The sequence below is a fragment of the Musca domestica genome, unplaced genomic scaffold (assembly GCF_030504385.1).
Source record: "Musca domestica strain aabys unplaced genomic scaffold, Musca_domestica.polishedcontigs.V.1.1 2, whole genome shotgun sequence".
In the NCBI taxonomy this organism is placed as follows: domain Eukaryota; kingdom Metazoa; phylum Arthropoda; class Insecta; order Diptera; family Muscidae; genus Musca; species Musca domestica.
Genome location: NW_026712249.1, coordinates 35111182 through 35126432, shown reverse-complemented (window position 1 = coordinate 35126432; position 15251 = coordinate 35111182). Strand labels below are relative to the sequence as shown.

The 15251-nt window shown below is 34.3% G+C and overlaps 1 protein-coding gene across 2 annotated transcripts in view; it reads right to left on the bottom strand.

The window, feature by feature from the left end:
- Positions 1-15251, bottom strand: part of LOC101896595 (integrin alpha-PS1) — a 188551-nt gene that overhangs the window by 22731 nt on the left and 150569 nt on the right. The window contains exon 3 of one of the 2 annotated variants that reach the window (XM_059122116.1): positions 11700-11723. The exons of the other annotated variant lie outside the window; for it this stretch is intronic. Within the exon in view, the coding sequence (XP_058978099.1) occupies positions 11700-11723 (24 nt within the window). The remainder of the gene's footprint in view (positions 1-11699; positions 11724-15251) is intronic. 2 annotated transcript variants of the gene reach the window in all.

Here is a 15251-nt window from a genome sequence, read left to right as displayed (position 1 = left end):
CCAAAGGTAGGGTGCAGTTATCGCTAAAACACGTTATACCCTCTTTTTTTAGAAATCAATAGTTAAGCCTAAAGAGCTATTCCGGAATATATCACCTTAAACCAAATAATTCTTATATTTTCTCTTGCAATTACAAAAATCCGAAATGAAATATATCCATTTCCCCCCGAAGGTAGGGTGCCAGTTGTCGTTAAAACATGTTATACCCTCTTTCACGCATGATCACTTCGGCGACATTTAAGCGAGATATGATCGCTTGTTTTTTTTTTTCGTTGTCATTACCGCTCTCTTTTGCCGACAATGCGAATTGTGTGGAGCAAAGGAAATGTAGTTTTGCCGGCTGGCATTCAACTTGGGGCTTTGTTGTGGTTTTATAGGACCCCAAAAGAGAAGGTCGTCGGGCAAATCCTATTTAATTTATTACCAAGGCAAAAGAGCCTTTAAGGGATTAAGGAGATATTGGCATTTTAATTTAATCTAAAGTGATATTTTTATTTAAAGCGTTCCTCATATTCCTTCCTCTCATAACTTTTTCACAATTAAAATCCTTTCACTTTTTTTCTCTCTCTTAAATGGCTTGGAGTTCATTGAAGCCGGTTGGTTCATTGCATCCATTACAATTTACCGATTTTAATGTTTATTGCGAAGTTAAACAAATTTAACCTTCATACTTCAGTTTTGGTAAAGTGCAACGGTAGCAAAACTGTGTCATTAGTGGCACTTGCAAGTGGTTGCTGGCTGGCTGCTAAGAGAAGGAGCACAAAAACCCCAAAACCGTTTACACTTCTTGCAATTCAATTAATTTTTATGCATATCAAATTTAATGCTCATTGCAGAAACAAGAAACAGAAAAAAAGAAAAAAAACAAGACGACAACAAAAACTGCAATTCAATTCAGATCCACTTCATGGTCTGGTATGGCACATAAAATGCTGCTGTCACTACCGTTTGCTGGAGCGGTTTTCACAGTAGGAAAAATGCAAGAATTAAAAATAAAAACAAAAAGTGGCCAGAAAAATGGCGGCAATTGTTCGAAAAACAAATTAAGACACTTTGCAAAATATGTAAAGTAGGCACCGCTCCGCCTAATGCCACCACACAATCCATTTGAAATAAATCACATTTTTCTCTGTCTCTCTCTCTCTCTAGGCCGGCAAACGCCAAACGCTTTCAGTGTGTTGCATATGATTTGCAAGCCATTGTGTATTCAGCGTTTTTTTCGGTTTGTTTATTTGCGGTCCCAGGCATATTTAAACAATTTCATTTTGTCTCAATTGTTTTGCGATTCTATTCTTTTTGCTGCTGTTTTTCTGTTGTCTTTTTTTTGTGTGTGTGTGTGTTTTTTTTCGCTGCTGCTGCCATTGTCCGTCCATTTGCTGTTGTCATCCATTTTCTTGCGTTTCGTTTTTTCTATTAGCTTTGAAAAAACACGTGCTTAACATTCGTTATCATGGCTTATAAAATCTAATTCAAATATATTTACATGTGACACAGGGTTGCCAAGAGCCAGTTTCAGATTTGGGCGAATCGACCTTTCTTTTCATCCCATACCCTACACCACATAGTGGTAAGGGTATTAGGTCTTTGGGCATTTATTTGAAAGATGAAGAAGGAACCGACATAGACCTATAGTTAATTTTTAGGATCTTCATAGAATCACTTTCTGAGCCGATTTATCAATTTCAGTCCGTCCGTCGGTTTATGTATTCCCGTGAACAAAATGCAGGTCTCATTTATTATCCGATTGTGATAAAATTTTCCAAACAATATTTGTTTGGTTCAAGGACGAACCCCATTGAAATTGGTGATAATCGGATCAGATTTGAATATAGCTCCCATACATCTACAATCGATTTCGGGTTAATTGTGCACCAAATGGCCAATATAAGACCAAATGACCTAAATTTTGGCAGACCCAACCTCCAACCTCTCTCTAGAAGCAAGTACATCAATTTTTTTTTGAAAATCGGTTTAGATATTGGTGATAATTGGATTAGATTTATATATAGGTCCCATATATCTGCTACCGATTTCGGGTTAATTGTGCACCAAGTGGCCAATATAAGACAAAATGACCTGAATTTTGGCGCATCCTACCAAATTCAGTCTAAAAGCAAGTACGTCGATTTTCTGTGAAAATCGGTTCAGATATAGCTATAGCTACCATATATATGTTTCATCCGATTTGGTGTTTAAGTCCATCATATTCATAATATGCATTCGACAACAATGATATTTCGTATCAAATATCACATACAGCCCAAAAATACCTCTGCCAAATTTTATCAAGATCGGTCCAGATTTGGATATAGCTCCCATATATATTTTCAACCGATTTCGGGTTAATTGTGCACCAAATGTCCAAAGTAAGTTCAAATGACCTGAATTTTGGTGCATCCTACCAAATTCAGTCTAAAAGCAAGTACGTCGATTTTCTGTGAAAATCGGTTCAGATATAGCTATAGCTACCATATATATGTTTCATCCGATTTGGTGTTTAAGTCCATCATATTCATAATATGCATTCGACAACAATGATATTTTGTATCAAATATCACATACAGGCCAAAAATACCTCTGCCAAATTTTATCAAGATCGGTCCAGATTTGGATATAGCTCCCATATATATTTTCAGCCGATTTCGGGTTAATTCTGCACCAAATGGCCAATATAAGTCCAAATGACCTAAATTTTGGCACATCCGACCGAATTCAGTCTAGAAGCAAGTACATCAAATTTGGAGAAAATCGGTTCAGATATAGCTATAGCTACCATATATATGTTTCATCCGAATTGGTGTTTAAGCCTCTCACATTCGTATTATGCATTCGAAAATTGGTACCAGATGTCTTATAGAGTTCGGAAATACCTTTGCCAAATTTTGTCGAGATTGGATATAGCTCCCATATATATAGCTCCGATTTAAAATTTATTTTGCAAATAATGGCTAATATCAAGCCAAACAGAGTTAATTTTGGGACGTACGTTGCCATTTTGCAGAACTCGGATTTGATATACATTTTTTTAATATAATTCTTCTCGAAGTGATATCATCCACTCTATACCATTGTTGTTTGGTGTAAAATATTAAAATGTCTCTATTTTCACAGCATATCTTTTGTTAGTAAAAATAATGGGATGTGTGAAATATGAAGAGAAACGGATGCTTATTTCCGATTTTATAACCGTTTTGGTTATTCAAAACTTTGACCCTTTGTTGGGGAGGTATCATGAGAATGTTGGCCGATATATCCCACCTTCACAGCAGATCTTGTGTTAGTGGAAATAATGAAATGGGTGAAATATGGAGAGAACCGGATTCTTTTTTCGGATTTTATAATCGTTTTGGTTATTTAAAACTTTGACCCTTTTTGAGGGTGGTCACAGAAGGAATGGTCCGATCTCTAAACTCTTTATAACAGATTTTGTGTTAATAGAAATATTGAGATCTGCCAAGTCTGAATTGAAGCAGATGTTAATTTCGCCTTTTATGAGTTTCAAGGATATTCAAAATGTTGATGCTTTGTGGGGGAGATACTTGATGGAGTGGACTGATATTGTCCATTTTCGCTCCTGACCTAGTACAGAGGCAAATATTAGGATTTGCAAAGTTGAAGTAAAATCGATTATTTATTTTATTTATTATTTATTTATTATTATTATCTTTCAGTGAAGTAAAATATTTTTTTGGGAAAGGTTGCCCATCTCCTAACTCAATCTAAGTTTGGTAATAATATTACGATCTTCCTTCTGAGAGAAGTTGTTTTGTCCTGGCAACTCTTCTATTAAATTTTTTGTTGCTTCAAATTCCTAGGGTCAAGGGGGGTAGAAGCAAGCGCATGCATGCAATGCATCCAGCGTAGAAATACAAATGTTTTGTGGATACATGCATGCCATTTTTTGCGAGCGTCATGTGCTTGATTCCCCCCTCGTTGCGACCCCAATGTAAATAAAACGTTCTATTATTTTTTTGATACGAATCGTCGTTTTATTTTTTCACTTTGCTAGCCCAGAAGCGACAACTGTTGAATTGCTGGTGCTGGTGGTACTGCTGCTGCTGTAGTTGTTCATTTGCGAACGTGAGGACCATTTTTTTGCTTTGTTATGCAAAAATTCTAGCTTGTCACTGGCATTTTCTATGAGAGAGTTGGAATATTTGTTGGGTTATATTCAAATCGATTTTGTTGTATAACTAGATGGTGTTTTTTTCATAGCGAATTTTCTTGGTTTTTTTTTTTATGATAAAAACACACATTTCATTGTGGAGAGGATCGAGTGTAACGTGATGTTCAGAGATTTTTTAGGATGTCTAGTTAAAAATTAGGGTTATTGGAGGTAAAAGAGAGGTTATAGTGGTGCGTGCCAGGAAAGATTTTTTTATCCCCAGAGAACTAATAAATAATATTTATTTTCTCGTCTAAAATCAAATGTCCTGGATTGTCGGATATATTGCTGGAGTTAATAAAAAAAGATTTTCAGAAAGGCTGATTTTGGCAAGATTTGTGGACTACTATTCTCAGTTGATTTTACGGACGAATCAGGTTTTTATACGCGTCTGATTTCATCGGAATCAACCTCTCTATGATATGGAATGAACTTCACTTCTTGACCTCCATTAAAAAAGGAAATTGAAAACGATTATTTTGGCAATCTGTCTAGGAATGAGATCTGCAATTGATGACAACGACATTTATAGACGATTAATTATTTGAGACACTGGATGTTTCTACCGAATCGAACGAGCTTGATCTCTTGGCCTCAATTAAAAAAAGAGAATCGGAAATGGTGATTTTGACATTATGTCTAGGAATTAGATCTACAATTTATGACAATGGAATTTATGGATGATTAATATTTTGAGACGCTGTAGGTTTCAGCCGAATGGAATGACCTTGATATTTTTGCCTTAATTTAAAAAGAATCGGAAAGGAATATTTCTGCAAATGTCTAGGAATGAGATCCCCAATAGATGACAATGGAATTCAGAAACAATTTTTATTTTTAGACCTTAGAGGTTTAGGTCATACAAAAGAGAAAAGGAGAGGGTGATTTAGGCAAATGTCCAGAATTGAGATCTGCAGTATATAAGAATGAAATTTATGGAAGATCCTGATTTTTATACGCCAGAGTTTTCAGCCGAATCGACGTCTTTATGATATAGATAATTCTTGGATTTAATAAAAGAGAATCGGAAATTATAACTTCGGCATTATGTCTATGAATGAGATCTACAATGGATGACAAAGGAATTTATAAAAGATAAATATTTTTGATGTTAGAGGTTTCAGCAGAATCGATGTCTTCATGACATGGAATGGGCTTCTTGGTTATAAAAAAAAAAAGAATCGGAAAGGATGACTTTGGCAAATGTACAGAAAAGAGATCTGCAGTAGTAGCAATGAAATTTATGGACGATTCTTTTTTCTTCTTTATGATATAAATGACTTCTTGTATTTAATAAAACGGAATCGGAAATGATGACTTCGGTTTGGGAATGAGGTCTACAATAGATGTCAATAGAATTTATAGACGATTAATATTTTTGACGCTAGAGGTTTCAACCACATCGATATCTGCATGATAAGGAATGGGCTTCTTGGTTATAAAAAAAAAGAAATGGGAAGGATGACTTTGGCAAATGTCTAGGAATAAAATCCGTCATTGATAATGAAATATATGGACGACCCAGAGGTTTCAGCCGAATCGGCGTCTTTATGATATGGAATGTGGTTGACATTTTGGCCTAAATAAAGGGGAGTGGATAACTTTGGCATTATGTCTGGGAATGAGATGACAATGGAATTCATAGACGATTCATATTTTTGACTCTAGAAACCTCTTTCGATGTCTTTATGATAAGGAATGCACTGAACTTTTTAGAACAGGTGCAATTTTCCCAAAAATAGGATGGAGAATCGTTTTTTTTTTTTAGGTAATAGTGAAAAACTGACCATCACATCACTTCAATGTGAGATATGGTTTTCTGAAGGTTATAAGAAGTTATATAAATCGAGAATCACCTGATGCTCTTTCACATTTTTTAAATTTTCTGAAGAATCTTGATTAAAAAGCGATTGTTTTGGAAAGAGTGGATATAGCGGTGCGTACCGGGAATGTTTTCTAACCTTAGAAAATTAGCAAAGTATTCGGATTTTCTTATAAACAGTGAAATGTTCCGGTCTAATACCATCTACTTCTTTTTTTTAGCTGGGTGAGACATATTCTTAGCGTTAATGGATGAGGGTTATCGGAAAAGAGGTTTTTTTTTGCAAGATTCTCAGACGGAGAACCTCAATCTCTTACTATGACTGAGATCCTCAATTTTCTGCAACTAGATTTTTAATTGGCACCTTTCGATCCACCCCATTATTCCTAACAAGTACACAACAAAATTCTCTTTTTTTTTTGTTTTGCAAGTGAAGTTGATCACGGCCTTTAAAACATGTGTGCCTGTGTTCTATAAAAATGGAAGGGGGACTTTGATGGGGTGATTGGGCGGATTTGGATGTAAAAACATTTATGGCTTGAGTTTTTTCTGGTGCCAACATCGTTGGTGCTGGCGCAACGTTGCAATGGGAGTTTCATTTTAATGCTGGTGCGGTTTTTTTCGTTTTGCCTTATTTACTCTGCCCCAGCCGTATGTCCCATTCATGTGCGCATTTAAATTGGAAATTTATGAACTGCATTTTTGCTGTTTACACACACTGACTTGTGGTGGTGGTGAATCCTTAACACGATTTTGCAAAGTTGGCGAAAAACGAAAAAGAAAAAAAAAACTGCTGAATGACCGAGGCGTTATGTTCTTTTGGGTGAATACTTCAACAGTTGAGGGTATAATTTGCAGATTTTCCAACGATACAATAATTGGAAAAGAAAAAAAATTATCCAAATGCTTTGAAATTATTATGAATTAAAAAAAAACGAGTAGAAAAGCAGTAAGTTTGGCCGAACTTTGAATACCTTTCACCATTTTGGAAGGAATTTGAAAATTTAAAAAATAAAATACCTTGAAAAATACTGCTGAAGTCATAAAAATACCGAATATAGGAAGTTACCGTAATATTAGGGTCTATAAGAAGACGTGGACCTGCATAGTCAAGCTTTGTCATAGGCCAATTACAATATTCAAATACGAAAATTAAAATTAAATTAAAAATCGGTGAAATGACGCAAAAATATCAAAATACCGAATGTGGGGAGCTACCGGGGATATGCGACAACCTGGACTTGCATATGCAATTTTCTGTCATAGGCTGTAGTACCCGATTTTATGAATATAAAATGGAGGATTTATGCGTTTGAAACACATTTGGAATATTTTTAATGATCTGTAGATAAATACCAACATATTGTTGCTAATGTAGCTTTTTGAAACTTCCATCTATAGGTAGGGACCCATAAATGCGAGTGAGAAGGAGGACGAAATGGGAGTTTCCTACGAAGAAATCTTGTGAATGCCATTACGTTGGAATATTGTTGAACATCCTGGATTCGGCTTCTTCAAAACGTCCATATATAGATAAGAACCTATAAATACGAGTGAGAAGGAGTCTGGAGTAGAAGTCTCCTGCGAAGAAATCTTGTGAATGCCATTGCTTTGGAATATTGTGGAACATCCTGGATTGAGATTCTCTAAAATTTCCATGTTTATCAATACATGGAAGTTTTAGAGAACCTATAAATGCGAGTGAGTGAGTAGGAGGCCAGAGTAGGAGTTACCTTCGAAGAAATCTTGCAAATGCCATTGCGTTGGAATATTGAAGGACATTCTGAATTGGGATTCTCCAAAACGTCCATGTGTAGATAAGGACCTATAAATGCGAGTGAGTATAACTCCCTTCGAGAATATGTTATGGTTGACATTGCGTTGGAATATTGTAGAACGTCCTAAAATGAGATTCTCAAAATGCCCATGTATGGATAAGGACCCATAAATGCGAGTGAGTAGGAATTCCAAATAGGGTTTCCTTCAAAGAAAACTTGTCTATTATTTTCTAAAACATATTTTCAAATTTAAATTTCATTTATGTTAACGTATCTATTGTTCACTTCACTTTTGCCCCCCACTGTAGATGCATATCACACATTTGCCTCATATTTAGATATTACTTTTAGATATGAAATAATAGCATCGCGGAACACTATCGCCATCATCTTTATTATTATTCCCATTTACATCATCGGCTATTTTCAGCATTGCATTCAAAGCGATAACTAGATTTTTCTTTTCGCTTTTGCATGCTAATGTGAAGTTTGGGGCGGTTTGGTTTTTTTTTTCTTATACGAGTATTGCCTTGCATTTTTGTTTATGACGTTGATATAATTTCAGATTTTTTATGTGGCCCCAAAAACCTAAAATATGTTTTTGAAGTCCATTATGTTTTTTTACAACCATTAATGGATTTTGTTGAAAACATAATCAGGAAAAAAAATTGGAAATATTTTGAATGACCAATTTCTTGCATTAAATTTTAATTGTTAGCTAGTTGTAAATCCAACACTCAGAATAAAGAAGTCAAACCGGACTGTAAGTCATAATAGTCTATAATATTCAAAATTGAAAAGAAAAACCAAAGATCGCATTGTTTGGAAATCTACTCTTAGTTCGGCCTATGGGACAAATGTTCTGAATTGGGACACATAAATAAGTAAGAAGCCAGCCCCCAGATATACAGGTGGTTCCACAGAGATTTCTTGAAAAGGGAACATATTTCGTATTGGGGTTTCAAAAAAGAAAAAAAATATCTTCAACCAACTTCAGACTGCTGTCATTTCTAAGCCACTCGACCGACAGCTGTTAAAATTATTCCAGCGACACCTCATTATATTGTTAACAAGCGTTTTAGTATTTAGTGAGAATTTTCCAGAAAAAAGTTATTCGTAATGGAATTCAAGCCTGATAGTGTGATTTCTTTATATTTGGCTGGAAAACCACAAGTGGCTATCGTTAAAGCGCTCCAGCATTTAAATATGAATAAATCTTTTGTGTCTCGTACCATCGCTCTTTATCGTGATACTGGTAGCGTAGCCCGACGTCAAGGAAGTGGACGGAAGAAAACAGCAACATCTGCAGAAATGGTTCGAAAAGTAAAGAAGCGACTTGATCGAAACCCGCGTCGCATTGGCCACAAAATGTCTCGTGAGCTGAACATATCGCAATATTCCTTTCGGCAAATATTGACAAATGAGCTCGGGGTAAATCCATTGATATTCCAAAAAGTGCAAGAACTTACACCGCAACAGAAAGAAAAAAGACTCAAAAGAGCTAAAGAGTTGCTTCCCTTGGCCGAAAGAGGTGACCTGCCCAATTTGGTTTTCTCCGCTCCGATGAGAAAACGTTCGTTGTCCAACAGTGTTTACTTGCCAAAGAGGTCAGCTGAATGAGTGCACCTTCGATTGGCCACCAGAGTTCAAACGCCGGTCATGGTGATGGTGTGGGCCGCTATAATAGCCGATGGTCGCTCTCCGCTCGTATTAATCAACCGTGGCATCAGAATAAATGGCGAATATTAACGCGAAAATATTCTAGATAATATTCAAGAATGGTTACAAAATGAGGTTCCTCGCTTCATTTATAGCGCACAATGGCCACCAAAATCTCTGGATACCAATCCATTGAGTATTTTGGAAAGCAAGGTTGGAACTAAGAACTACCAAAGTGTCCCGGTAATGGGCTAAAATACCGCAGAGCAGCATTCGGGCAGCGTGTGACGGTTTCATTGGCCGTTTGAAGGCCAGAATTCGTGCCAAAGGTGACGAATTCGAACAAATCTAAACTTATTCTAAAATTTGATGCTATTTCCGACATTTTTATACCCTCCACCATAGTATGGAGGGTATATTAAGTTTGTCATTCGGTTTGAAACACCTCGAAACACATTTTAGACCCCACAAAGTGCATACATTCTTGATCAGCATAAAATTCTATGTCGATTTAGCGATGTCCGTCTGTGGAAATCACTCCAGCTTCCGAACGAATTGAAGTAGTTTGATAAAATTTTACTCAAATGTATGTTATGTCTGCAGAACTTTTGGCATTGAAAATGGGCAATGTAGATCCATGTTTTGATCTAGCTCCCATATAACGGTACCTCCCGATATTCGGTAATTTGATGATTTTAGCGACAATATTCATCGAAACTGTTTCAAATTTGGTATTTGAAGTTCGTAATGGATGTTACAGCCTAAGACGGAAAATTGTCTGTGCATGTCCACGTCTTCGTATAGCCCCCATATAATTGTACCCCCCGATATTCGGTATTTTGATGATTTTAGCTACATTATTCACCGGAATTGTTTCAAATTTGGTATTTGAAGTTCGTAATGGATGTTACAGCCTAAGACAGAAAATTGTCTATGCAAGTCCAGGTCTTCGTATACCCCCCATATAACGGTACCTTCCGATATTCGGTATTTAGATGATTTATTCAACGGATTTTTTTCAAATTTGCTATTTGAAGTTCAAAATGGATGCTACAGCCTAAGACAGAAAATTGTCTATGCAGGTCCAGGTTTTCGTATAGGTCCCATATATCAGTACCACCCTATATTTGGCATTTTGAAGATTTTAGCTACATTATTCACCTGATTTTTTTTTTCAAGTTTCGTATTTGAATATTGTAATGGCTTATGACAAAAGTTGCCTTTGCAGGTCCACACCTTCGTATAGACCCCAATATAACGGCTATATTTGGTATTTTTAAGATTTTAACAGTTTTTTTTTTTTTTTTTTTTGAAATATCCCAATTTTATTCCAAATGGTGCAGGGTATTCAAAGTTCGGCCCGACCGAACTTACTGCTTATTTACTTGTTTTTTTTTTGTTTTGTTTCATTTTTCTTTCAAAATATTTACGTCATCATCTGCATATCATGTCTTTTTAAAGAATATTTTATTTTTGATTTTTCGAAATAAACAGAGCGGAAATATGAACTATATTTTCAGAATGTTTGCGGCATTTTTGCAGCATAAGCCAAAGTAATGGAAATAAATAAAAAAAACTTAAATTACAAATTTGGCAAGAGGCCAAATGCGAATAGCCAGAAGTAAAAAATAAAGAAAAGATAATATTTAAACAAATTAAAAAGAAATGTAGGAATGGTTATTAACTTGGGGATTAAAAAGAAATGTAAAAAAATTAGGTCGTTATTAAAAAATTATAAAAAAATATTTTAATATAATATTAAATCATAAGAAATATTTTAAGAAAAAAAAAATAAATTTTAGTAACATTTTATTGTTAAGAAAAAAATAATAAAAATTAGGGAAAGAAGCAACTACTTGAAGAGTTAAGAAGATAATTATTCAAAAATTACATTTATTGAAAATTAAAAGAAAATTTATTATTTTGTTAAAAAAATCATGCCAACATAAAATTTGTATAGAAGAAAAAATTAAATAAAGTGAGGAAAGCCGTTTTTTATTTACAATATTTTTTTGCAAAATTATTTACATTTTAAAGAGGCTTTAGTTATTAAAAACATAAATAAAACAAATGCAAATGCGTTTTTTTTTGTTTGTAGTGGTGCTTGATGTGTTAAACAATTATTTCTGGTTGGTTAAGGAAAGCAATAGCAACAACAAGAACTGAATTTAATTTGTTGTTTTGGTTTTTCAATAAAAAATGGGTTAAATAAAAAAAATGTGAATGCGAATTTTTATTTCGATGATGTAACAAATAAAGCACCCATACCACTTACTAGGTTCATAGACTCCTTCAGGCGCTACAGAAGAGTTTTTCGAATTTTGATTTAGATTTTGGATTATTTTAATTTTTTTTTGATTGGCAACGAATTTTTAGTAGCAGTTGATTTTTCATACATTTTTATTGGTGGGTGTAGAAATAGTGGGTGTAGTTGACCAATTTGGGGATTTTCGTTGATTTTTGAAACACAATTTTATTTTTTTTTTTTGGTTTTAAAAAGAAAACATAAATGTAAAAACAAAAAAAGGGGGGAAAGAAAAAAAAAGAAAAATGTACATGAAATAATATAAATAAGTAATTTTTTATAGATTTATTTTTTTTTTTGCTACATAAAATTGAAGCTAGTTTTAGCAAAACTTGGGATTAGGCCAAAAATGTTATGGAACCAAATTTTCCTTGGAAAGCATTAGGGCCAGACTGCTTCCTGTTTTTAATTTTTTTTTATTTCATTTTACGTTGTTAAAAAAATTTTGCATTTGCTAAAATAAGCTTTGAAAATAGTTGGCTATATAAAAATAAATATTAATATAAAATGTAATTTATTTATTTATTATTAATTGTTGAAATTTGCACAAGAGCTAAAAGGGAGCTGCTGCTAATATTTGTATTATTTACAAATACTTGAGTTTCAGATTTCTTTTTGTAAATGATTTTTAGTCACATTTGCTTGCTAATATTTGGAGAATTTCTAAAGACTAAACTAAAGAAATTTTGACATTAAATTTTTTTTTTATTAATTATATAAAACATATATATGCCTTGCTTTATGTATATTTATATGAATAGAAGAAGAAAAAAAAGAAGAGACTAATGCAACTCAAGAATAATTGTATATATATTTTTGTTTCTAACTACTAAAATAAATTTTAATTGGATTTTTTGAGAGAAAAGAAAAATATAGGAAAATTATATATTTGTATTGTTGCTAACTACGCAGTATGAAAAGGGATTATTTACAAACACCTTTTTCAAATAAAAAAAATAATTTTTTAATATTTTTTTCTAGTAAATGCAACAAGAAAAGAAAACCTATAACATTGATTTTTAGTTGAAAACAGCAGCCAATTCTTTGTGTTATTTAAATTTTTGTTTATTTTTTATTTTGTAACCGCAAAACTGCCCTTTTTTAATTAAGTTTTTTTTTTTTGTTTATATATATAAATTTTATTTAAAAAAATCCCTTCACCAAAAACTAAAAAATGGGTTTTGTTTTAAAACATTTCTTTTCAATTTGTAACACAGAGGGAAATAATTTAACTAAACTACTTAACATTAAATATCCTCAACACATTGGGAGTTTTTTACATAGATTTTATATAAAATTAATTTATTACTTTTTTTTTATAAAAAATACATTTTTTTGATAGGGAGACAAGTAAAGATTTAAAGAAAACCAGAAATAATATTAAATTAATTAAAAAAATATAAAATTTGTTTGGGGAAGCCCTCCAAACGTGATAATCGAAAAATATTAAAAAAATTAAATACTCAAAAATAGGGAAGGAGAGTAGGGCTCATAAAATGATAAGAGCCTCCATCCAACAAACGTAAAAGTTTTTTATTTTAAATGTCTTCCTACTTATGGCGAAGTCATTTGTTTTTAGACCAAGATCACCGAGCCACTAGAAATGAAGTCAAAAGTCAACCCATCAAAAGACCTTTTACTGAAGTTGTAACCATGGCAGAATGGGCCCAAGTGGAGTTCAAATTTTGATGGGAAATCTGCCTACCTACAAGAGATCTCCTGTGGCCCAATTCAACTCCATCTAACTACATGGAAGTGTGAAGGTGAAAAAAATAATAAAATAGAAACAATATTTGAGCTATTCAAGATAGCGAAGCCCCCGTAACATGATAAGCTCCCTTCAATCTCCAAAGGAAACGATTTCACACAGAGGATTCCAAATGAGGAGGAAGAAAATAAAATCCTATCCAATGATAGCAATAGATGAGTGAGATGAATAGAGCGGAATTGCCTACAGTAGAGTCCAAGTTTTTATGTTACGTAAGCCTTAAAAGTGGGGAATCTCATTGGAATTCGTCGAAGTTTAATGATTATCGAACATATAGAGGACTTATCATGATATCTGAAAAAAATTTCAAAGTCCGGCGGACCCTGGAAAGACATCGACTCGCTCTTAATAAGTCCCTAGAGGACTTATAATGATACCTGAAAAAAGTCCGGCGGACCCTAAAAAGACATCGACTCTCTCTTAATAAGTCCGACAACGAAGTCATGGTCCGGTTGCCGGAAATGGAGTTCGAGGGAACCAAAATTCTTGTGAGGTTGGCCTTGCAATATCTTATGTTGGTTTAAAGCCCTCGAGAATTTCCGAAATCAACCGGAATTATGTCGAAAGGTTCTTATGGGTAGGTCGACGACAGAAAACGGTTCAACAAAAAAACATCACCCATCAGAAAATTCCAAAAAAATCGTATCAGAGTCTCTTTACCTAAGTTGAAGTTCAAAGGTCCTTAAATTCCCGAGTTCCCAGCTTGATTTTCCTTTTTTCGTTGTCAGTGTGCCAGATCTGCAAAAATTTGGAAGAAAGCTGCCAACAATTTGCTTAATAAAATTTACTATGACCTTCCCCTTATGCGTTCTATGCCCGTTATCCTCCTGCGATCATGTTTTGCAACTGGGTGATGTGGCTTATCTGAGTAGATTAAGGAAAAAACCCTACAGTGGTGTTTGCCAGTATATGCCTGTTGTGTGATGTCCCAGACATCCTCAAAGTGCTCCACACATAGAGGGTGCCCTTTCCTGACAAAGTCTACAAGAGATATTTTTTTAAAGCCCTGTAACGTATTTCAGGCAGGAAATGGCAACTTCTTATTCTCAAATCAGGGTCAGGCAGGTACGAGTGCTTTTAATGGGCATTATTCCCTCCGCACAGCCTCGGTTCTGCTCTGGGGGGAATGGGAAAAAGTACAATAAATTCAAATACTTCGGTATAGTAGGAATAATAACGAATAAGAATGAGAACGGTTCAGTGGCTTCGATTCGAAGAAACCTCTTAACATAGAAATGTTGAAGCTGAAGCTCCAAACAAGTTGCACTATTCTGAAGTAAAGGGTATCGAAAGTGTTAAGACGAAGGTTGTGGGAAAACCATGAGGCACGTCAAAACCGTGCTATAGCGAAGAGACTGACTTTCAAAATAGTGATAGTCGCAGCATTCGATATATCCGATAGTTTCTAGATTGAAAAATATCGATAGTATCTATCGACACTATCGGTTAATAAATATAATCGCTATAAGGACGTCAATTCTGTTATCATATTTCAGGATTGTAACCATCTGTGTTGTTTTAGTTTTCCTCTTGGAGAAATTTTGAGAGGTGGCCAGGGAAAACCCAGAGAGAGAAAAGATAATGTTGAACTAGTCATCAGTCTGAAAGCAAACTACTAAGTCGAAGACGTCTGAAGGTGGTTGAGGTTTGAAAAAGACAAATTGACGTAGACAATGTCAAATTTCCAACACGAGAAAGTGTTGAATGACCACAAAAACGGTGTCATTATCCATGGGTTTGACTGAAGTTATTAA